The sequence below is a fragment of the Helobdella robusta genome, assembly GCF_000326865.2.
Source record: "Helobdella robusta unplaced genomic scaffold HELROscaffold_43, whole genome shotgun sequence".
NCBI classification, from domain to species: Eukaryota; Metazoa; Annelida; class Clitellata; order Rhynchobdellida; family Glossiphoniidae; genus Helobdella; species Helobdella robusta.
In genome coordinates this window covers 597614-623847 of record NW_008705028.1, presented here as the reverse complement: position 1 = coordinate 623847, position 26234 = coordinate 597614, and the positions used below count along the sequence as shown (strand labels likewise).

Below are 26234 nucleotides of genomic sequence, written 5' to 3'. Positions count from 1 at the left end.
TTAAATCAAATAATTAATATTCTTAATATCAATTCACTTTTATACATATTTACACTCTCACTCCTGCTTATTATCTCGAATTCCGTAAATTTCGTGAATTTCGTTTGCATTGTAAAGTTTTGCCAAAACCACTTTGCCATCTCCGGGATTACCAATTAGAAATTTATAACTGCATTGTTTTCATTAGTTTCATCTTTCATGCACAGAGAGTAATTATCCTAACTGCTAACTAATAATAATTGAAAATTGACTTTAAAAAAATTGTGCATAATGCTCACAATACTGAAAATGTTTTGAATTGTGTGCACGATGCAGAGAAAACTTTGATAAATTTTGTGCACATCGTAATTTTATAATTTTTTACCAACCACTGGTTATGATAAAACCAGTAAAAAAAACAAATCACGATCTATATTATTCTTACTTGCAGAAAATCACTTGTTTCTTTTTAGCAAGAATTAAAACAAAGTATATATATAAAATAGTAGAAATACCCTTCAAAATTGTCCTCCGCCGACTGAAAATCTTCAAAACTGAAAACTACGTGGCCATCAATGAAAACGAGCGAGAAAAGGAAAGGGTACTTTTGATTGAAACTACAAGCCGCAATTATTGATAAACATGGATAAAGAAACTGCAGAAATTAATTGCTTTATCTATGGTGATAAATGTTTAGTAAATAAAAAATGCTGATTGAAAAACTTTAAGCCATTTATATCAACTATCCGCTGATCTGCATGGAACCATATATATAATAAAAATTATACAGTAATGTAGGTAAATGTAATGTAAGTAAAATGTAGAAAAGAATCAACTGATACACAATGATATCCTCCTCTCTAGTGACAATAGTAATCTTACTCTTCTTCTTGCTCTTGACTTTTCCTTGGCTTTTGATACTGTTGACCATACTATTCTCTTGAGACTGCTGCATCATTCTTTTAATATTACTGATTCTTGTCTATCTTGGTTTTCTTCTTATCTCTGTAATCGTTTTTCTTCTGTTGTTTTCAATAATTCTACTTCTAACTCCTCTACTCTTACTTTCGGGGTACCTCAGGGTTCTATCCTTGGCCCTCTTCTATTTATACTCTATACTTCTGAACTACCTCGTATTATTAATAACTTTTCTTTCTCTAGTCAACTATATACTGACGATTCTTAAATTTATACTTCTTTTCCTCCATCTAATATCAATAGTGTTCTTCATAATTTATCTCTATGTCTTTCTTCAATTATTGCTTGGTCTGACACTATGTGTCTTAAACTTAATCCTTCTAAGTTTGAATTAATTTGTTTTAATAAATCTAAACACTCTATTAATATTCCTCCTATTATCTTACCTGATTCTAAAACTCTTGATGTCTCTCATAAGTTTCGTAGTCTAGGTTTTATCTTTGATTCTACTATGTCTCTCTCTTCTCAGATTAATAGTGTTGCTAGAAGCTCTTACTTTCATCTACGTAGAATAAAAAAACTTTCGCCTTTTCTTGATGATCTTACTCTTCTCCTTCTTGTTACTTCGTTAGTCTTATCTAGGATTGATTATTGTAACTCGCTCTTCTATGGTCTTCATGATATTAAACTATACCCTTTAAGTAAAGCTTTTAACTCTGCTGCTCGTCTAGTTGCTCGTGCCCCTTTCTTTTCTCATATATCTCCATATCTTGTTCTCTTGCACTGGCTACCTATAAAATAAAGAATAATTTTTTAAATTTGCGTGTTCATGTATAAGTCTCAATCTAAATTATTTCCTAAGTATTTATCAGATATATTAAATGAGCCTAAACGCCCCGGTTTACAATCGTCTTCTTCTTCTCGCTTTTTCTTAACTCGTGTTAAACACTCTTTTGCCAAATCTGCTTTTGCTTTTTCTGGTCCTTTTCTCTGGAACTCTCTACCTTCTTCTCTGACTACTTCTCCATCACTTGCGAAGTTCAGAGCGGATCTCAAGACCCATCTGTTTTCAAAATTCATTGAGGAGCGCTATTGAACATCGCGGTAATAGCGCTTTATAAGCTAATTGATTGATTGATTGAACTATGAAGTTAGTTTCATGTGTTCATACGATGAACAGCACTGACTAAACTTTAAACAAAAAAACCTCCTTTATCAAATGAATACGGATTGTGAGAAGTTCATATTAGAGAGCGGCAATTGAAATTTGTTCTTAATTCCCTCCAATTTTGTCTGTCATTGCCGATTCGCTCCCGAATTTCCATTTACGACAACGTTCCCAAGAAATCCATTTTCCATTTTTTATACTCATTTCCCCGTTTTCTCTCCCGTTCCCTCCCATTCAAAAAACAACAAAAATTTTTTCAAAAAAAAGCAAATATTAAGAATGCGGATTTAGTACGAAACTGAATAAAAATTTAAAAGCTCTCAAAAGTATTAAAGCAACGTTATAATTTATAGTTATAACAATTAAAACAATTTTATACATGTTAATGAATATACACAGACACACATACTATGTACTATATAAAATTTCTATTGACCACATGTGTGAATATGTGTATGTGTCGACCACATGTTTGCATATATACCTACATTTTAAATAAAATTTCTTTTTAGCTCTTTTGCTTGCACGCACGTGCTTATCTTCTTCTTTAACTCACACGTGCGTACATTAGTGAATGTGTAGTGTATGCCTAGATCATATATAAATATATATATATATACAGAACTCAGCAGGTTTTTTTCGGGAACAAATTATCTGGTATTGAAGCAATGTCATCTGGTGTACCACAAGGCTCACATATCCTGTTTGTTCTGTACACTGCTGAAGTATATGAAGTAATAGAATCTTTTGGAATAGAGCTGCAAAAATAACTGTTGGACGTAGAAAGTATGACCATGCGACACCCATTTTAAGAGACCTACATTGAAAAACAGTGAAAAAAAGTATCAACTATAAGATTTGTGTGACTATGTATAAGGCTATGAACGGGTTGTTACCAATATATCTAGTAAATAAAATTAAAAAAAACCAGCTTCTTCAACAGGTGTAAAATTGAGATCACACTATGCCAATTTACTGGCAGTGACAACTACTAAACTACAAACTGCAATTGGTCCTGACACGGCAATATTGCCGTGTCAGAACCAATTGCATGGAACAGTCTTCCGCAATCGCTCAGAATGCCTGGACTAAAGCTTGATGATTTCAAGAGGAACTTAAAAACATATTTATTTTGACGTAGAAATACTTTATCGATTTGTGCTTTATGGACATTCACTGATTTCATTTATAATAGAGAGCGCTTTCGAGAAATTTTAATTTTATAAATAAATTGTTGATAATATATATATATATAAACAATGAAAATAAAAAAAATGCGATATATACAAATATAACTTCTGTCGAAATTTAATTAATATTTAATTATAAAACAGTTGAGACTTTAAAGACAGGCTTGACAATGCAATTTGCGTTATTATTTGATCATCAGTGAATGTTTGAAGAATATCTTTCTCTGCTGCTATTATCATTAATGCTGATAAATAATCATCTGCCATGGTAGACCTTAGGCGGTTCTTTATAATTTTCAGCTTACTTAAAGCTCTTTCTGCAGAGGTACTTGATAAAGCAGGAGAAGCAAATATTCTGTATAGCATCAGCAAATTGCGGTAACCAGATAGTTGATGAAGAACATTAAGTGGTTTTATGAAACTGCAATTTTTCCAATTATTAGTATCATTCGTTTGGGCTTCTTTATATGCCATATTGTTATTGTCATCTTCTTCATCTGATTTATCAGAAAATATTTCCATGCCAGAGTCATAACCTGAACCTGCAGACAGGTTTTCCATCTTTTCGTCATTTTTTAGCAACGTGTATGCTTTTTTAAATTCGTTCAGTTCATTTGCAACATCCTCTGCGTTGACACTATACTGGTTACAAACAGTTTCTATTTCACTAGCCTTAACACAACGGTTGCTTAAAAGTGTTTTGGGAGTAAATAGCGAAAGTTCTTTTAAAAAAACCAAATTTTGCTGCTCAAATCTACTTTTCATTTGTTGATTCACCTCATCTAAAACAATTAAAAAGCATTCATTTTTCATTTTATTTATTCCAACTGAACATTCGTCGCTGTAATGTTCATCAAACATTTTTTTTTTGTACGACGTCTTTCAAAATCAAAATCTGGGCTGATGCCATGTGCTGTTGCGAATGATTTCGATTCACTGCATATTGTTTTCCACGTCAAATCAGCATTTCTTCTTATGATGTCAAACTGATGAATGCAGTCTTTTATCAGTTCTGTTGCAGACGCCATGTCAATTGATATATCCTGCACTGCTTTGGATACAGACAAGACTAATAATATTATAAACCAATTTTAAAATTTTCATGCTAATTATCACACGGATGTTTTTCATTCTTTTACGAAGTCCAAGTGCAACAGTAACTGTTTCACTGTCACTCAATGATGATTCAGCCACCTCGGATAGACTTGTTAATATTTCTGAATATCTTTTTATCACCGTTTCTACGGCAGATTCTGTGCTGTTCCAGCGAGTGGTTTGAACACGCTTTAATTGCATTTTATGCTGACAATTACTTTGAGAATTTTGGAATACAGCATTTCTGCGATGACCATTCATGAATGAATATAAATCTTCTAGCAGTCCTAGCGTATTTTTTATTTCATTACAGCATTTCATAACGCCATTCATCACTAAATTTAACCTGTGTGCATTGCACCAAATATAAATTGCTTTTTCACACTCCTTTTGAATAAGAGTAGCATACCGACCTCGCATGTTACCTGCACCATCATAGCATTGACCTATCACCCATGACATATTAAAATGCAATTTAGTCAGAATATCAATAACTTCTCCTTTGAGTATCTTGCCCGATGTTCTCCACAAGTAAAGACTTCCAACAATCTTTCAACTGGATGCAAATCTCCCATACTATTTATTCTAGATATCTCAGCAAAAGAACATTTGCTTCCTTTTTACTAAAATCTTGTGTGCTATTAAAAATAATACATGCCTTTTGTTGTTCTGCAATATTTGACACAATTTTCTCAACAATCATTCGTTTCATTGTTGTCAAAACAACTCGAATATTGCTGGAACTTAGAAAATTAACAGCCATTTTCTTTCTTAATCTATGTGATTCATCAACTTTCATCAGATATGCAGCAGCACTTGGATCCCGTTTAGATATTGTTCGAAAAACATTTATAAACTTTCCATTATTAGATGTTTTTCCACGAAAAGCTATCTTTTCTTCACTTAGGTACTTAACACAATCTAAAATGCATACCATAACTTTTCTATATTCTTGAATTATATCTTTTCTATTTCTCTCGATGAAGACATCTACGGCCAATCCTCTTTTCCAATTTATTTTTGCAATATCAGCTTCGCGATGCTCTGCACTTACTTCATGACGAATGATATCCCGCAAACCATTATGCCAATTATTAAAACCTGATGTTGTCTATACAACTGAACCTTTTGGGCCGGAAAACATAATACGTGTAATACAGTAAATTTTGTCAGTTTGTTTGCTGTAAGACAACCATTGTCTCTTACATTTTGAGCCATCTGGCATTACACATTCAAACCATTCTTTTTGGAAACTGCGACCATCAGTAACAGGATAGGAATAGTCATTTGGTTGATATACACCAAGTGCCAGGCATGTTGTTATTTCATGCCTTTTCAATATTCGTCTACAAAACTGAGCTGCATCATTTTTGTCTAAAGCTAAGTTTAGATTTTCACAATAATTAAATTTATTTTCAATATTTTTTTCAACTAAACCATGAGCATTCAAGTTGGAATTGTTTGATTGAATCAAATCACAAACGTTGCTGTTGGATTCAGCTGCCTCTGTTGGCAAATATTCTTTAGCAACAACATCACCAATATTATCATCTGATTTTCTCATATCATTATTACTGCCTGCTGGCATTAAACTTGTAGATGATGAATTAGTTTGGCTTGAGCTTTGTGGTTTCCATTTACCATAGATGTCTTTTACTGAAACAATGTCTTTTTTTATGTCATCACCTCTGTAATAAAGATATTTGAATGGGTGCTAAGAATTAAATGAAAGGAGACAACACAAATAAACGACGCTTTCAAATTATTTTTTAAAATCTGTCTAGTTTAGTTTAGTTAGATTTAGAGAATAACCTTGCATGCATATATCCATGATCTTTTCTGCAATGCAAACTCCACTTACCTTGGCGAATGATCTTGCGACAACCGGGCTGCAAACATTTGCACTTACAAAAAAATTTCTGATCTCGAAGCATTGTTTTAAAAAAATTATTAATCCGGAATAAAAATTTAAATAAAACTAAAGCGATGCAAAATTGAATTCAAATATTCAATATTAATTTAATCAAAACAGACGAGCATATTTGGCTCCGCCCATGAAACTAAAAGCGATTTCTATGTAAACTCGTTGAATTTGGGGGGTATTTTGCTTGGGGGGTAATTTTTCGGGGGTATTTTGCTTGGGGGGGTTTTTTGCTCTGGGGTATTTGTCCGGGGGGTATTTGTCCTGTTACCCTCGTGACATCAAACTGTTCAACATTATTCAGAACTGGTGAAGATTCACTATCCATCGACGTTGATGGTTGCCATGACGACGACGACGAAGATGGAGTAAACTGAGATAAGGCTGTTGACGGTGCTATACTGGATGCCTCCTCCGGAACGACCACATTATTTCCGTCCCAGAACCTGACTGATAGACTGCTTTGAATGTTAATTTAAACATCAGCTTTGGAATCTGCCCCACTGTGAAGTGATAAAATGATATATTCATAAGCATCAATAATAAATATTTCTCTGTCATTGACATAAAATCGAACATTGTTTTGCAATTGATTCAAAGTAACGTTAGTGAAAAATTATTTTTTTATTGTCTAAATCAGGGGTGTGCAACTGGCGACCAGCAGACCACAACCCGGTCCGCCAATCCATTTTAAGTGGCCTTCGGAGATAAATTTCAAGATTGTTAAAACAATAGGAAAAAGTTTCATTCATCATTCATTTTAATTAAATTCAAATTCGTTCCGTTTCGTCTTCGTTTAATATATGACATGCATTTTATTAAAAACCGTTTAATGTCTAACATTCACCAATTGTAAGTGTAGATGTTATAATGTTACTCCATAGTTTCTGTGAAACTGTTTCTACAAAATTTAATCGACCTAACACTAACTGCTAACTCCAGGTGGGATAGCGCGAATTTCTATTTCTTTCCATTAGTTTCACTGTTTATTCTGGGTTGTAATAATTGTAATTAAATGTTCACACACACAAAAATATTTTATTTGATGAATTCATTTTCTTAATTAATTTTTAAAAACGAGTATTTAAATAAATTATTGCAAAGGAGATACATTTTTCTTAAAAAATTTTCATAATTTTGTACGCTTAAATTGTGTAAATAGAATAGTGAAAGCATGTAGCTTTAGGCATATAGTTTTAGTGTTTTTGTTCATACTATAATTCATTTTAATGAAATTAGATTTAATTTTAGCTTTTAATTTTAATAATTTTTTAAACGTTTAAATTTGTATATAATTTGGTTTATTTATTTTATTCACGCTTCTTATTTGAAATTTCACTATTTTGAAACATTAATTTAGTGAAAATGTTAAAAAAATTGTGTTTATGTTTTTTGGTAATTTTAGGTTAAGTGGACTCCCCGACCTCGACAGCTCACACTTACACTGCATAGAAGTTACCTAACTCCTATGCTAATGTATTTGCTTTAAAACTTGACACCTTTCGAAAAAAAACAACTAAAAATAGCATCCGACCAGATCCTGCCCTTAATAACCGATCAAATAATTTACGTTTGTAAATATAAGAAGTTTATCAACAAATATAGCCTTTTATATGTTTAGTGTTAATACTACATAAAAAAAAGTCATATTTTTCTTTAATCTCCTCACGTATGCGCGTGAAATGTGCACAGAAAAATAATATGAAAGAAATAAGAAAAACATTGCAGATCCTGATTGTACAAAATATTCAGATCATATTCAAGATTTGCAAACTGAATTTATCAATTGATTTTCAGGTCTTAAAAAATTTGAATATGATTTTAAATTATTTTCTTGGTCATTTGACATGACTCAAAGCCATAACTGTGAAGATCCAATGATGGCAAACCAATGAGGACATCATCTTCTGTGATCTGGCTGGTAAACAGTGTCGGTGGCAACAGGTTGGTTTGCTCAACAAGCCCGACTGCAGAACCACCGAGATCATATTCGTCAGTGTGGTACATACCTGGCATCTCTACTGTCTTTCCACCTAAACATCCAGCAGATTAATTGTAGAAACATTTCTATATATATTTTTTCGATTCGTTTTCGTAGTTTTTGAATATCGTCTATTTTCAATTTTATATCGTCCGTTCAATAGCATTCAGTTTTGCACTTACAATTTTTACAGGTTAAATAATGGTTTTTAATTATTTATTTCTGTTTTCATAATATTTGATGAGATATTTTTCTATATTTGAATAAAATTTATACAAAAATAAAATTATGATAATTTAGCACAGTTACGTTTCAAATTTGGTCTTAACTACCAGGTTAAATAATTTTAAATTTGGTTTAAATATTAGATACAAGACAAAATGAATCAAAAAGTCTAAAACAAATTAGGCAGAGTGCTTCAAAAGTTGGTGAAATGGTTTACAAAATAGGCGTAAAATGGAAAAAGATGTTGAAAATTTAAAAGGACTTAACCAGATTAAATTTCAACTGATGCAGCAACAGCAATCCCAACAGCATTCAGCAACTCTGCCCCATGAACAAGGTTCAACTTCGATGCATGAGCCTCAACATTTGACATTTCCTTGCCATTTATGTTTAGAAAAGTACAATACAAAATGGAGTCTGGAAAGACATGTGGACCAAAAACATCAGTCACCTGAACAATACTAACTAATAATAAATACTAACAATGCCAACATTTTTTCCTCTCTACATAAAAGAAAATCAATTTTAAACATGTTAAAATTTAGAACGAATACTTTGATTAACTTTCATGTTTGCTGATGTTTAAAAAATATGATTTAGTTTAGAACGAATACTTTGATTTACTTTAATGTTTGCTTTTATGTTTAAAAAATATGATTAATTTTTTTTTATAATAGAGATAAAGATATGGGGGGGCGGTATGATAGCATAATTGGTTAAAGGCAATAATAATATAATATCATATGCAATAATAAATCTAAATACTCAATTACTATTCTTCCTATTATCTTACCTGATTCGAAAACTCTTGATGTTTCTCACAAGTTTCGTAGTCTAAGCTTTATCTTTGATTCTAGTATGTCTCTTTCTTCTCAGATTAATAGTGTTGCTAGAAGTTCTCACTTTCATCTACGTAGAATGAAAAAATCATTTGCCTTTTCTTGACGATCTTGCCTTTTCTTGTTTTTTCTTTTCTCCTTCTTGTTACTTCGTTAGTCTTATTTAGGATTGATTATTGTAACTCGCTCTACTATGGTCTTCCTGATTCTACACTTTATCCTTTAAGTAAAGCTTTTAACTCTGCTGCTCGTCTAGTCGTTCGTGTGTCCCTTTTCTTTTCTTATATACCACCATATCTTATTCTCTTGCACTGGCTACCTATAAAACATCAAAATCTAAATTATTCCCTAAATACTTATTATATATATTAATTGAACCTAAACGCCCCGGTTTACGATCATCTTCTTGTTATTATTTCTTCTTAACTAGCGTTAAACATTCTTTTGCTTTTTCTGGTCCTTTTCTCTGGAACTCTCTACCTATTTCTCTGACTACTTCTCCATCACTTAAGAAATTCAGAGCGGATCTCAAGACCCATCTGTTTGCAAAATTCATTGAGCAGCGCTGTTGAACACCGCGAAAATAGCGCTTTATAAGCTAATTGATTGTGCCTGATGCACGCATTTCAGGGGTATCCATATACGATGTGTGTTTTTCATTGAAACCTCTGAAGCAGGTGCACAAAAGTATTTGATCTTCAACCTTTTTTTAAATCTCATAAGGTAAAAGGCATATCATCAAGTCCTTGAATACAACGAACGAATCTCGTCAGACCAATCATTTAACAAAACAGATGGCTTTCTGTTAACACAGAGCTTGAGTCATACATCCAACTTACCACCCCTTATGAAACTATATGGTCTGATGAAAGGATATACCCTCATAACGAAGGGTGAACTGTACGGAGGTGTAGTGGAGAACAAAAAAAATTACTGGGATAGGAAGGCTTTGTGAGAGGTTTGAAGAAAATTAGTGAGTGGTTCGCCATAGATTTAGTGTACTTATGAAAAATTTTAATTTGTTTATTATTCAATGGTGTCAAAACAATTTCCAGAAAAAGCATGGTTTCGTATCTAGTTCATATTAATGCTCATGTTACACGTTAATAATAATTCAAAAGCTTAGTGACTAAAGCCATGTAGTGCGACTCACGTTCGAACTTTACGTAACGTAGAATCTTAGTTTTAGCTTTTGTAGAAATAATTGTTATACATTGTTTGTAAAAAAAAGCCGCACAAAGCAGACACAAACATACACAATCGCACACACACACACACATTTATATACAATAATACATTTTTTTACACATTCCGCATTTTCTTTTTTCTAATACTCATGAAACTACACATGCAAAAAAATATAATTTCGGCAACATATTTAAAAACCCTGCAAATATCATATACATAGAGAGGTGATCTTCTTAATTTTTTTTGATATTTATAAGACTTCACCATAAACACATTCTTTTTTAATGGTAGGACCACGATAGACCTCACTATTAGTCCAATATTCCACTGGAGCATCTATCTTAACAAGTTCAGTTTCTGTCAAGTTATCATTTTTTATCTCCTTGTAGTAGTTACAAGATCTTTCTTCTTCGTCATTGTAAGGTGGAAACAAAACATCAAAAAAAGCTATCGGAGTTTCTAATGTCGAAATTTCGTGAAAATTAGCGACATCTGGAGTTAGTGTGATGACATCACTCGACGTCGTTGCATTAACAGTTGGGTGTCTGCAGACTTGAATTGGTGTCTGGAATGATAAATCCACTGAACTTCCGTTGCTGGTCTTTTTTATTGAAAATGATTTAACAGCGCATGATCCATATATTACCTGGAAATAACAAAAAACAATTGGATTTATCATTATTATTACATTTTTGATGGAGAGTTGGTTTACGTTTGCTTAACATCTTTATTTCACAGTTAAACTTAATAATTACACTTTTGATATTTGTATAACTTTTCTTTCATCATTGGCAAAGCAAAGTTTGTACGTTGGAAATAGTCAACTAATACCACAAAAAATTGTATAGAATAACACTGAAAAATAAAAAAAATGTAATAAGCCTGTAACTATATCACCTTGTGGCCGTCATATCTTTTAAAAATTTTGCTCACAAAATTATAGCGAGTGAAAATGGAAGGAAATAAACAAAAATAGTAATTGAATTGTAAAAGTATTCCTTAAAATTTTGCACAGAAATGATATTTTTCAAATGATTTCCATTTCTACAAAAAATAAATAAAACTACTTATTCTCAACCCTTCACTACGCATTATGGATTTAATTATAACTATAAATAAGGAATTCAATTACACTGTGAACATTTTGAAATAATAAAAAAATTAGGAAACATGAAGATTCAAATTGAAAGACTAAAAAAATTGAATGCAATATAATATAGTATTTTCCATATTATTTGCAATTATACTATGTATTATTACTTTTTGATATAAAATTAAATGAACAAAAGTTGTTTTTTCATAAATATATAGCCTATATTCACCTTCTATTTTAAGCAAATATTGAATTTTTTCCAGACAAATAATATAATATTGCAAATTTATTTCATAAAAGTAAAACCATCAAGTTCGTTCTATCAAGGTCTGACTGTATTGTACATAAATACATATATATATATATATAGTATTATATTATATTCATCTATTTTTATTAGGGATGCACCGAAGTTCGGCCCCTGCCCCGGCTCCGGCCAAAATCCGGCTTTTTGTTTAAATCCGGCCCCGGCCGGATTTGGTGGCCGGATTTAAGCGTCTATCGACATTTAAAAATGTTATAAATAGAAAAAAAAAATTCATTGAATTCAATTAATTTTATGTCAATAAGTTAAAAGCTAAGCATACATGACACATAATACAACATCAATAATTGTGAAATGAGCTGGACAATTTTCTTTGTGCTATAACATGGGTTATGCATAAATTATAAGCTGATCTTTGTGTAAAAGAACTTGTGCACGTGTTCATTCATACTATATAATTGTATATGACGGATCATATAGCTACATAATATAAATATACATAGAGATGCATAAGCGCATAATTTAAGAACATGGTATGTTAAAGGTTAGGCTAGGCATACATGACACATAATAACAACATCACTAATTGTGAGGTGAGCTGGACAATTTTCTTTGAGCTATAACATGGGTTATGCATACATTATAAGCTGATCTTTGTGTAAAAGAACTTGTGCACGTGCATACATGACACATAATAACAACATCACTAATTGTGCGATGAGCTGGACAATTTTCTTTATGCTATAACATGGGTTATGCATAAATTATAAGCTGATCTTTGTGTACAAAATTTGGTGTATCACACAGCTTATTCATATATTTGAATTAATTAACTATTGGCTTGGTGTTATTTTTTGATGTTCAACATGTAGATAACCGTAAATGTGAGTATTTTTTCTAACGTATGTAAAATGGTAACTAAAATCCGGCTCCGGTCGGTTTTTGAATTTTAAATCCGGCCAAGTCCGGCCCCAGCCGGATTTGAAAAACCTGAATCCGGTGCATCCCTAATTTTTATTCATTTAAATTATAATTATTACACGTTCATTTCTGTCATTTCATATATAACCAAAAGATTTTCAAAATTGAAAAATCTTTCAATGGGGCACAATTTTGATGGACTAAAACTACAACTGGATGTTAGATAACTCATTTATTAAAATAAAAATATTAAATTTTAATATAAAATAAATACTTTTATGAGTCCATACATTTGGGGATGATCATGAAGAGGTATTTTTGAACCCGGCTTTAGCACAAACACACCCATGGTGAAATTCTCATCTTTCCACACATCAATGTATGTTACAGGGGCAGAAGGTGCATCATCAGAATCTGACAATGAATCTTCTGAATCAGATTCATTCAAAGCGTATACTGTCTCCCGACCATCTAAAAGTTTAGGGTTGATGTTTAAATCAGAGAGCACAAGTCCTTTCATCAAATTTTTCAACGTTAAAATGTTATCTTGAAGCAACAACTTGTGTTTGGTTGAACGGACAGTTTTATAAGATTGAATCGCAATCTTTTGTAATAAATTCATGTATACCTATTTTAAAATTTATTTAAAATAAATAAAAAAAGTCAAAAGTGACGTAGGTTTACTGTGTTTAAAATGAACAAAAAATAAAATTGAACTCGATACAAAGTTTGAAAGAATAAAATAAAAAATTCTGCGCTGATCCATATACTTAGAATACCTATATAGGCCCTCGAACGCACCCGCACACATTTTAAGTGCGCTTTGAGTTTTGACCCATTCCTTAGTTTCCATCGTAGGTATATGTCAAATAAATATATAGGCCTTTGCTATATAAAAGGGGGAATAGCTTAAGCCTCTATGAATTCAGTTACGTTGAGGCAAAAGAAAAATTGTAAAAATAAATATATAACTAACCCTATGTAGTATATGTAATATTTACTTTTTAGCCAACTCTCATACTACCAATTATATCTCAATTTAAGACTCCCTTCGACACAAACCGATCCAAGTTATCACTAAACGTCTCACATAAAATCATAAAGCATACATCACTTATGCACTGCACTTTTCAAAGCAAAATACAAATGTACCAATCACAACAGCTTATTATTCATCTTTATATAACCACCTGCCAAGATAAGGACGATTCTTCCACCAACAACATATTGTTTTAATTTTAACAGCGCAGCTAATAACACGTCATGCACCAAAATAATAAAAAAATTACATTTGCACCTAACTCCTCCACGTTATCTAGCATTATAGCCTCATGCACTCATGTAAATTCCTATATAAATAATATAAATAATAAAATTTTTGGTTATTATTTGACTGGAAACCAAGCTATTGAATACATTTTACAAATTTTTATGCGAACCTGGAATGCTCATCTTTCATAAATATTATTAATTTTGTAATATTTTTTAAACAGAAAAATATTTATCAAAACAATTTTTTTAATGTAACATTATTTATCATTACTGTTTTATCTTCGAAACCTATGTTGTATATGTAACTTACTTTGACGCCAAGGTTCTGAATAATTGATGATATGGAGACATCGATCGCAGAGAATGATGAATGTGACTGCATTGCCAGATAATATTTGCTCAGGCATTGGCATTAGTAGTTTAGAGATGGAACAAAATTAATCAATGAGCCATGTACTCAACTGTAGGAAAAAAAATAAAAGATACTTATTTGTTTGAACGAGTATTTATAATAATTTTTTAATCCGATCAACTTTATAAATTCGAGCACTGTCTGATTCTATTGCAATAGGCTTTTTTTATGGTGACCACAGAGTGCTCGGGAATCAAAGGTTTGAGTGTTGATTACAATTTTTGTAATGACTACTTTCCCTTGCCTCTGCCTATTTGATCTTATTGAAAAATACCTTAATTATAAATGCAACTCAATTTATATATAACATAATGTTACATAAATGTTTTATTAAGGCCAAATCAAGCCTTCAGCGGACCCCAGACAAAATACCGAATCAGAGCCCTAACGTTGATTTTTAAAAATTCTTAAACTCAGTATTAAATGACAAGTAATGTAGGTATGCACATTTACAAATCACAAAGCTTTATTATCTTTAACAATGTACAACGAAAACAACAACGAAACAATGAAATGGTATTTGTGAATATTTTAATATATTTTAAATAACAATAATAATTTTAATTCGAAATTTTAAATTTGACGAAGTGAAACGATTCCCTTAGCATTGTGGCACTCTAGTGCGTAATGACTTTTCCTAATTCAGCGACTGATGAGATTTTAAAGATTAGACTCTGTCTTGTTGGTTTCCCGTAACACGCATTTCAAAAATGCTACATCGTAGCATAGCAGTTTAAACATTTAAACAGTCATCAATATTACATGTTTATATACGTTGAAAACATGTTGATACTGCTTACATATATATAGATATAGTATAGATATGTTGTTTTTCAATAACGTACAACAAAATAAACAATGGTGCAACAATTGCAAACACTTCCACATTTTTGAAGCAACAATTTCAGCAAACAACAACTTCAGAACAATTCAAACCGTGTATACATTTTTTGGAAAAGTTATCCATTCACTGATCAAATCAACAACGGAAAGTAAATACCTCTCCGTCAATCAGCCTTAAAATATCCAGCAACCATGTTTAAAAAAACTTACCTATGTTAGCTACTGTGTCAAAAGAGAATAAAAACACCCTTGCATCACCCATTCATTAGACAACATCAGATTAGTTCAATTAATTCCAAGAACCATTTTTTGTCCACAGCCGAAATGGCAATCAAACCTCATCTTAAAATTTATAATTTATAATGACACTCTTAAATTTGGAATTAAAGTGATCTATCAACTTTTTTAGATTCTTTTGTCAAAATCTATTTTTGGTGTATTCTTCTTAGTTGCATTTTCAAGTGTTGACAGATGTTTGTATGGATATAAAATAACTTTAAAATAAAATTCATGTTAACAATTTATAACTCTGAGATAATTTTTTCCATGAAAATCCTTTTGCTTACTAAACGTGAAATATTCTTCGTTTTGTCATTATTTAATTGAAATTTATAAAGTTAATTCAATGATGCCACAAGGTCTGTGGTTGTATCGATGATTGTATGAATGATTGTATTAATTGTTATGTATGTACGTGGTGTACTTAAACTTTACTTGAGTAGATGATTACTTTACTTGATTACTTTTTAGATTACTTTTTGCATGTGGTGGGATTTTTGACATTGTAAAAGTGATGAGATCGAATGTTAATGCTGCCTTGCGATCATAGATCATCTTGCTTGTATAGAGAAATCTAATGAATCTGCTGTTAAATAATTTGTTGGATATTCTTTGTTATCTAATAATGTATCTCATTAATAAAATTGTGCAAAATATAAACAAGGAGCTTCTAGTAAAAATTGAATGATTTTTCAAGAATTTCAAGGTATTTAAAATATTGTTAATAAATATCAGTTTTTATTATTATGGTCTGGTTTTTCTTTCCATGAACAATTATTATTCACACTTTTATAGTTTATTGATAAATATTTATTCATTTTAAAAAATTTTATTTTTTGATTATTTTTTAATTGATTTATTTCATGCATTTGCATAATGTTTCAGCATATTTAGTACCTTTTTTCTGGTTTCATATAGCCGCACTGATTTGAAATCGTCGTGCTTGACCTAGAAAAAATTTTTTTCTGTCGTCTGATTTCTCGAAAATCATGTGGATGGCAATTCTTCCATACCAACCAAAAAATTTTGAGTTTGAATGAGATCACCACGCACCCTCCTACGTTTCCGCGTTGACAGTCAGCACGTTGTTATTTCCTTCTCATACGTCAAGTGGTGGAATCCTGTTAACATTTTGTCAACCTTTGTTGAAATTTTTATTAGGACACTTTACAAAGGGCGATCGAGACTCATTGTTGTTTTTTTGACTATATTGTTATGTATAGCACATGCTATATATTTTATACAACCATTATTTATATATAGCATGAACTGTGTAATAGATTAACCATATTAAATAGTCATGCATGGATAAGTTAGTTATTACCATTCGCTAGCCGGAGGAAGAAGAAAGCTGCAAAGTAGAATATCAAAATAAATGCAAATAATTTCAATTTTATTTATGAAAAATTGTACGAATATGCGTTTACTTACAATAATTAAATAACAGCCGATGAAGTACACAAATTAGGAATGAGCTAATTCAGAAATTTAAGATATGGAATATCTGGTTCGGAACCCGGATGTTTATATAAATACAAAAAAATGTGAAAATGTATGCCGTATCTATAAATTTCTAAAGATAAGAGAAAATTTTGTTATAATCCAATAACTAAATAATATATTCATTGAATTATTTGTTAAAATCTTAAGCATCTAGCTTGCTGAATAAACTCCTATAATTCAAATAAAAAAGAAAAGTAAAAAATATCAAAATACTATTAAATAATTATGAAAATGCTGTACAGTTTTTAGCCGGATTATAATCGTCGTTTAGACAATTCTGATGGCGGCGCCAAAAACTGGAAATACTTGGCGACATTTTTTTGATTAATCTATATTAAACATGGACATGTTAATTAGTCTAAAAATTCATGATCTTAGACAATTGATGTTAATCGGAATAGATATTTGAAATTTTTGCTTTTTACAGAAATTGCCTATGTATTTACCGTTATTTACAAAAATGTCGGCAAACCACAAAGGACTCGGTAAATCCTGATTCCTCGATGCATGCAACAAAAATAAAAGACTTATAAGACAAGACAATGGATGATATATACTTGCATTACTTATATTAATACATGTTTCATATATGTTATACCTATATTTTGAAATACACATATCTCGATCGTTAGCGTTGGATGTTAATATCTGGTGATTTAAAATTAATTTTGTAATTTTTTTTAGGATAGCACTAAGATAGTCACATCAATCAATAGTCCAAGTGATAGAATACAATATTACAGATATGTAGTGCATATGTGCGCACATTCGAAACATTGATACAAACATTTTTGCATATAATATATATATATATATATATATATATATATATATACATACACATACATATATAAACTTTGCTAAATATTGAAACAAAAATTTGGTTTGAATCTAAATCCAGAGCCAAATAAAAAAAAATTTTGACCAGAGATAAATAAAAAAATATTAAACCGGTATCAAAATTTGGCACTGTAACCTAAATGCAGATAATATTTTTCAAGATGAACACGCAAAGTTTACAAGTAGTTATTTTGGGAGATTTGAGGCAAGGGAACGCAGAAACCACAATGGCTAATCGTTTAAAGTACTTATAACTTTTATTCTCGCTGTTTGCATTTTAAATTTTTAAATTTTAAAAAATTATTTGAGGAATTCATGCAATCAAAACGAAGATCAAAACTGGACTCTTTTGAACATTTCTGGTATCGACAACTGCTTTAAGCCACAAAAATTTGACCTAAATAACTACTTGAAAGAAAATAACGTAGACTGCGTTATCGCTTTAAACGGTTACAAAACTTGTGAAATTTTAAAAGGTTACCAACAAATATACTCAACTTTTATGCAAAAGCTTATTAGTTTACATTTTCAATAATTCAATGTTTTATAGCCTCACTCATTTTTTTCAACTTTTTACAGACTGCCGTGTTCCAAATGCTACTGTTATCTCTGAATCAGAATTGTGGAATCTCGATAAAGAACAACTAAGAGGCATGGAGAATATTCTTGGGGGATCAAATCTGATAGCAGTTCTGAGTGAATTAACGAGAAAAAAATTTCTTAAACTATGGGTTGTTTTTAATATGCAATATCATTAGAGTGTAATTTTTTAGAATTTGAAATATCTTTTTTGGTATACAGCCTTATTTCAACAAAGAAAAAATTATCTTATTACCTCGAGGTTGGCTGTTTAAAACGCAGTTGTCTCCATAACATAACGACAAAAAATATAATTTTTTGGATTTATAGGGATAACCACAACTGCTCCATTACCTGACCAAGCAAACAACCTCCTGAAAAAGTTTATAACTCTTCCAAACAGCAAATACTTTTTAATGGCGTGCAAGATAAACGAATCAAAAGATCCATTACATGTATTGCCAGCATTTACACGTAAATGATATTTATTATAAATTAAACTTGAAATAAATTGCTCAATTTTGGTTTAGATTGGCACCAGCTGCACAGATCTCATCCATTTCTTTTAATATCGGGAGAGAAGGTTAGATTGTAATTTAATTATGTTAACGATATGTTTAATGTCGCTGTTGTACTAATGAACCAAGTGTATCGTTAATGGAAATTAAACGCCCTTGTGAGCTACTTAATTTGCAGTTGTTAACCAATACCAAAACGGTGTCTTACACCATTCAACTGCACTAAACAGAAGAATCCCATCAAAATGATCTCCCTCGAACTCTTCAGAACAATTTCTCGACAATTTCGATCATAGATTTAAACTCGCTTGGAAGCTACTCTGTTCACACGCCTTTGCTCAAATTATGCATGAAATTTATTTATTTTATTTTTAAATAAGTAGTGTGTTTACGTGTGAAGCTCATTGTACTAAAGACTTTCCTTTTATATTTCTATCGCTTCTGTAATCACGCAACCTATGGCATGGCTCGTTTTAAGCTTAAAAAGTTTATGGAGATCAATGAACTTTGAAAAATCTTTGATTACCATTATATAACTGCAGTTTCACTATTTTTAAAAAAGAGAAGTTTTGTAGACAAAAACAGAATTGATTCTTCAATATTACACCAAACTAGCCTCACCAGACCTAGTACTAACACATCTTGCCTCCATTATGTAACTAGCATCAGTTATGCATCTGCCGCAACGATCGGAAAACCAACGCACTTGAGACAGACCGTGAAAAAATCTTCAAAAAATGGCTCGTTATTAGTAAACAATGTTTCTGCGAAACACTGCATGAAAAAATTAATTGAAAAAATTTAAAACATGTTCAAGGACTTTTACAAGCAGGCCAATGCTTCAAACGTTTCAATACGTTACTTTTTGGATTTTAACGTGTAGCACTTTAAGGATCGCAATCGAGTAGTTTCTGCTTGATGTTCCTTTAATCATTTCTTAAACTCAGAAAGATTTGTTGTAAATTTCTTAATTATTTTGACAGCCCATATATTCAGTTATTAAATTTATATATAGATAGATTGTTGTACGTTGGTTAAATTAAACTTATATTTAAACTTGAAATTGTTTATTGTAGGTTGATGAAGAATACTCTGCGAAGTTTGAAGATATCCTCTCTGGGTGAATTATTTTTTATATATTAAATTTAAGTGAACCAGATGATTTTTGCATTATTTTAATTTTACATTATGAGCATGCAAAAACTAACACACCACACACACTTTCTTTCTCTTTCTCTCTCTCTCTCTCACTCACACACACACACACACACTCCACACACACTTTCTTTCTCTCTATCCACACACACACACACACACACACACACACACACACAAACTTAAACTTAAATTATTCAGATGCCCAGGCGTCATATACATAGGCTTTGTTGTTCAACGATTGCTTCATCAATTAATCCGTGGCTCGGTGGCTCTGGTCAGCTCGTCCACTATTGGTGGCTCATGCACGACAGTTTTAGAGGTGGTCAGTTTTATACAATTAAAAATTGGTTCTTTACTATTTTGCATTCACTTCTTATTTATTAGTTTTTTGGTTTTTCCAGCATTACCTGGAAAAGATTAACTTACTAGAAATTGTAATCGTAAAAATATTGTTGGTTAAAAGTTTTATCTTATAAGATTATATAGGGCTTGAGACAAATTGTTGTCACAATTCCTCACATTATCCTTATTATTTCATCGATTGAATTAATCTGCTGAAAAAATGAATAATTATTTCATTCAGAATTTTGCTTATTTTCAGGTGTATGTGCGATTTCAAATGATGAGTGATTTTGACAATTTTTGTAATTTTCAGAATTATAAAATCTTGTCTATAACGGCTGTCGGACAGTAAATGTGTTCTAGGTGACTTATAATAACAAAAACAAATGATAGCAATGGTAATGACAATTTTGAACATAAAACAAAAATACGTTTAAAGTATCTTTCGCTCAATGCAGGGCCGAGCAAACTTTTTTCTGCAGGCCAGAATGAAATGATGTTGTCAATAAAATGTTCAAAATTAAAATGTGAAATCCCGATTGCTTGAAATTAAGATGCACAAAAGCGCAAAAAATGAACTAATTTGTGACATTTATGGACTGCGATGATGAGATGAGCTAGCGGGCCGCAGTTTCCTCACCTTTGGCCTGCTGTAATGGAAACTTCATCATCATAGATTACTATCAGTTTGAGCCCCTTCAGCGACTCAGAAATAACTACATAATCCTACATCTGAGACTGATCCACCCACGTTGTCCAGCATTCCGGTTGAGGAGATAGAATGAAGTTAGACTGGATGACTCCAAGCCATCCATTCAGTTTCGCTTACGAATTGAAAATAAACATTCTAATGTTGAACCAGAGATAATAGCTGATGTTGGTACATGTCTGAATATGTAAGAGTTAGCTAATAACCATTCAATCAGCCGGAGTAGTCTAGGCTCATCAATTGCCTGCAAAAGAAGATGGCGTTCTATTATGACGTTCATTTTATAGCATTCCTTTTTTTAGTTCTCAAATGTTTTTTGTTTCGGATTTTGTATCATTTAATTTTCAAGTTTGCTGGCAAGGGTGCCTTTATAGACATTTTATCAAACTTTTTATATAAGCAATCTTTAATAACATTGAAATGAACAATAACTTTGTTGCTAAGTTAAGTCTCTTTCAACAGGCTCTTAGTCTTGGGACACCTGTCATTGCGAGAGCAAATACAATTCATTCCACAATCATTGAGAACGGAGAAAATGGATTTTTATATTCTCGATCAGAAGTAAAACACACACAATTTTTAAATTTTTAAAAAATTGTAGATGGTATTTGCAGGATTTTATCAAAAAAGCCGAACTTGTAATGATTTCAAAAAGTGTTCAAGAAAAATTTTCAGAAAATGGAAAAATCTTTATAAAAAAAAATTACGATTTTCTTGCGGAGTCGGAATCATTCAAAGCAATGGTAACAAAATTGTGTTCAGCTGAAAGGGGTGATAAGAATGATTAGCAGGTTTGAATATTTGTAACCCGTTCAAACGTTTGTGGTTTCTGTTATAAAATGTTAACCGACATAAAAATTGTTATTTTGTTTTGGATTCAAAAATCCTATTTGAAGATTATGTGGAAGGAGTAGTTATGTGTAGTGGTTAATTTCAAAAGTTACAGCGCACCTGCAAATGAGTATTCTACAGTCATGAAAATGAATCGGTGAATATTTTTATGTGGACAGGAATTTTATCGTACAACATACTTTGTATTTTATATAATAGCACGACATTGAAAAATGCAACTGTTAAAGTTAAAATAGGTAGAATGCTGAATATTAAAATTAGTTAAATTAGTCAAATAGCCAAAGTCAAATGTCGAAACCTAATGCAAATGTAAAATAACAATAAAAAAAAGTCATTTTAGACTTTAATAATCAAAAGAAGTTCTGAAAAATTAAATTTGAAGAGGCTCGGTGAAATTTATTTTAAAAACATTTTTCAACTGGCGACTCATGGCGGAAAAAGCAACTAAACAAAGAACCAAGAGCCCGTTCTTGCGCATTTCTGTAACCACCGTCGGAAAGAAAATAATTAAATTTGCAGACACTACCTGAAAACTTTAGCAGTGTCACACTTATTTACGACAACGATGACATCCGATGTCCTATGACGTTTAAAATTTTAATTTGTAAATAAAACGCGATAAATATTTGAAATGCATTCAGATAACAATTTTCCTTGTTAGAAATACCTGAACGTATTTGGTTCTTTAATTCATTTTTAATTCAATTTATTTTGCGTAATTACTCGATAATTTTAATTTTTTTTATTAAAAATTCAGATAATTTTATAGAAGGCAAAGACAAATCCTGACGAATGAAAAATTTCTGAATGTTCATTACATTTGCTTGAATTAATTCCTATTTTATATTTTAAATGGCAAATTTTTTAATCTAAATAGTTTGTTTTTACTATTTTTTAAATAATTTAGTTTTGCTGCTTAGTAGTACCTTTTTCATCCATTACGAAAGTTTTCTATAAAATAATGTTTAACGCTGTTGTTGTTACGGCGTATCAACCAGCCAAAAATAAACCGATTTTTAAATAATAAAAATTTTTAAATAAAATGAAAGAATATTCAAATCGTTAAGCCATCGTACATCAACGAAGTTTCACACTAAATTTTAAAAGTGGAAGTAAAGTTACAGAAATACACTGCACAATATACGCCCACAACATGTAATTACATATGGCATGATGTATGCTGCCAAATTTTATGCTGCCGACCAGTTGAAGTGATTCAATGCTTCGAAATCAGTTTAGCACAAAGTCTTTTGATTCACCATCATACCACGCATTGTATTATTTATTTATTATATTTAGTTGACAAAGAAATTACAAGACGTGATATTTTTGAGAAATGAAGAAAAATTAAATAGAATAGAATAATAAAAAAAAGAATTAATAAGGTTCTTATACAAAATGTTAAAAGTATCATGGAAATGGAAGAATATAACATCAAAATAATTCTGCGTAGGACACATCAGAACAACGTAACTGTCATAATATGTGTAGGATTTCAAACGTTAATTACAAAATCACAAATAATTTTTATTAATAACAATTATATATTCACAATAACAGTACAAGTGAATAAAATTTAAATAATTCATGCGTATGTACGTACTTACATACAAACAAACATTTATGTTTACATTTTTATAAGCTGAAGACCGGTGTTGTTAATAACGTCGCATTTGCTAACATCTGTCATCATTCACCACCAAAACTCGAACATGAAAAGTCAGGCTTAGAACATGAATGAAATAGATCTTCAAAAACCATTTCTAAATGGAATAAAAAATTCGATTTCGAATGCCTTGAAAGTTCCGACTGACACTGATTCACGCAAAAACATCCAACTTTGAAACCTAGCATAAAAATGTGACCTAACTTTTCAAGATTTTTGTTTAGCTGTTTTATTAATAACTTTTCAGATTTTATATTTATGAAAAATATTTATCATTAGTTACACCAGGCCAGAATTGGACTGGGCCACCTAGACACCGGGAGATTTCCGGTGGGCCAATTGCCAAAAGAAATTTATTGCATTTTATTGTTTTAACTAAAATTACCTTCAATTATGTGACAGTTTCAAACAATAGTTCATATTGAATATAATCAAATTGAAACAGCGAAATCCAGATCATAAGAAGTCGAACTATAATTATTTATATAAAAAGCTTTCGACATCAGTGGTTATCTGTAACATTAATTTTGACGCAAAATTTTGATTCAATTTTTCAAGCAGTTAAAAATTTTTGAAATTTGCAAATAGTGAACTAGAGAAAGGAAATCTCAACATTGAAGTGCAGACTATTCTGAAGGAAAAATGAATCATTGCCAACCAAACCAACCACTTAAAAATGTAAAAGATAAATTTTGTGTCAATGTTCACAATGTGGTTATGGATCAAGTAATAAAAAGTTTAAGACAGAGGTTCTCTGAGCATGGTAGTCTTTACACTGATTTATCTAGCTTAAATTTTAGAAATGTAGCAAAATTTTTGAAATGAATGTCCACTGATGCACTGCAGCACTTAAGCGGGTTTTTCAACAAAATTAATGATACTCTAACAAAAGATTACTTTAAATTGAATTTGGAGTTTGTGAGAAAATGAAAGAATTTTCAAAACAGGTATAATTTGATTTTTTAAATGGAAGTATCGGACTTAGTCTCGGACAATATTTAACAATTTATAAATCAGTAGAATTACTCGAAAATACGTAAAACATCATCCCAGCAAAAATCACAGATATAAATGCAAATCTTTTAAAAAATTTCATAATGTTGACTGTTATTTTGTTCTCCAAGCGTTTTATGGGCATAGTTTAGTTTTGCTTAATCAAATTGGTATCAGGCTTATAAATTTGTTTTGACATCACCCTTCACAAGTTGCTCAGGAGAGGTGGTTTACAAAATAGAAAAACGTTTCGAACAAATAATAAAATTTACTGAGCCAGTGAATTTTACAATAATGTATGCCGGTGTTTCGCGAAAAGGACCTTCTTCCATGAATCAACAACAATGAAATCCTTAATGTCTTAGCGTCGGCTAGTGAAGTGAAACAATGTTAATCATTTTAGTTAACAGTGAATAGAAATTTTAGACTTTAATGTTTTATATGTTTAAGTTGTTAGAAAAAAAGTTATTATTGTAACGACCATTATTGATTTTTATATTTAACAATTTAAAGTTGTTTTGCATAATTACTAACGTAAACGTGTAAATAAATATAATCATTCATACGACTTCATGTAGTGTTTTTGGAGTTCAAAAATTCATTATAATGCATGAAATAATTAAAGAAACTAAAGAAAAATATATAGAAATTGAATTAAGTTGAAAATAGGTGAAAATATTAAATTAATGAATGATGTGGGTCGCCAGGAACAAATTTCCTGGGCCGGTTTTTTAAACATCTGCATCAGGCTTCTTACGATGAAATTTTATTTATTGCATGCTTCAAAAATGAGCAATGGTCATTACAATAAACTACAACGCAATCAAACTTGGCCAGGGTAACATCGCTTTAATGGTGTGGTTTTGGTGGCTGAAGTGGACTTGACCGAACCCAGAAACGTCAAATCAAGCCGCCAATTAAAAATTTATAACATTGGCTAAAAAATTTACTGCTTTTAATATGTTGAGTTATTTGTATGCCTGTTTTACATTTTTAAGTTATTAGTTCTTTACATTTCATTTTATTAATTTACGCCAAATTTGTATTTTATCACAAAATCAATCACAATGATTCCGACAACTTTAGTTAAAAATTTTGCAAATTCAAGAATTTAAAATTAGATTGGGTAAAATTAGACAAAATGATTTTTAGTCAAATTGAACTTTAATAAAATAAAAGCGACAACAAAATTTGGGTTGGACAAAATGAATCTTTACATAATGATGGTTCGTTCTATGTGTAGACTGCTATCGTTTATTTTTATCTTACATTTGCTATCATGTCATTTATTCTTGTTTTATTCATTTGATTTTGATGAAACTTTCTGGCAAGATGGCCCAATGACCCATGTAACTTTTATTGCAATATTTCAAGATATAACAAATATATGAAATATCATTTCTCAACTTACAATTTCAGTTTTTGCTACACAACGATCTAAATTGTTCACATCAAAATATTTCAGAGTTTTTGGCTAATATAATA

At 30.9% G+C, this 26234-nt stretch overlaps 4 protein-coding genes across 4 annotated transcripts; 1 reads left to right on the top strand and 3 right to left on the bottom strand.

The window, feature by feature from the left end:
* Positions 1 to 3426: 3426 nt before the first annotated feature.
* Positions 3427 to 3636, bottom strand: HELRODRAFT_153304 (hypothetical protein; the record flags this gene model as incomplete). Its single annotated transcript, XM_009025722.1, has 1 exon — positions 3427 to 3636. A coding segment is annotated over one exon (210 nt), but the record flags the coding sequence as incomplete, so codon positions are not given.
* A 1294-nt stretch (positions 3637 to 4930) lies between these two features.
* On the bottom strand, positions 4931 to 6284 carry HELRODRAFT_177544 (hypothetical protein; the record flags this gene model as incomplete). Its single annotated transcript, XM_009025721.1, has 3 exons — positions 4931 to 5403; positions 5557 to 6038; positions 6163 to 6284. 3 exons carry the CDS (start codon positions 6282 to 6284, stop codon positions 4931 to 4933), a joined length of 1077 nt encoding a protein of 358 aa, XP_009023969.1.
* Positions 6285 to 10787: 4503 nt separating this feature from the next.
* On the bottom strand, positions 10788 to 13177 carry HELRODRAFT_124593 (hypothetical protein; the record flags this gene model as incomplete). Its single annotated transcript, XM_009025720.1, has 2 exons — positions 10788 to 11150; positions 13058 to 13177. Coding segments are annotated over 2 exons (483 nt in total), but the record flags the coding sequence as incomplete, so codon positions are not given.
* A 4916-nt stretch (positions 13178 to 18093) lies between these two features.
* HELRODRAFT_177542 (hypothetical protein) lies at positions 18094 to 20881 on the top strand (the record flags this gene model as incomplete). The annotated part of the gene is made up of 8 exons (XM_009025719.1): positions 18094 to 18176; positions 18242 to 18408; positions 18512 to 18628; positions 18842 to 18985; positions 19042 to 19094; positions 19592 to 19773; positions 20386 to 20509; positions 20843 to 20881. The coding sequence occupies 8 exons, from the start codon at positions 18094 to 18096 to the stop codon at positions 20879 to 20881; spliced, it is 909 nt and encodes a 302-aa protein (XP_009023967.1).
* Positions 20882 to 26234: the final 5353 nt, after the last annotated feature.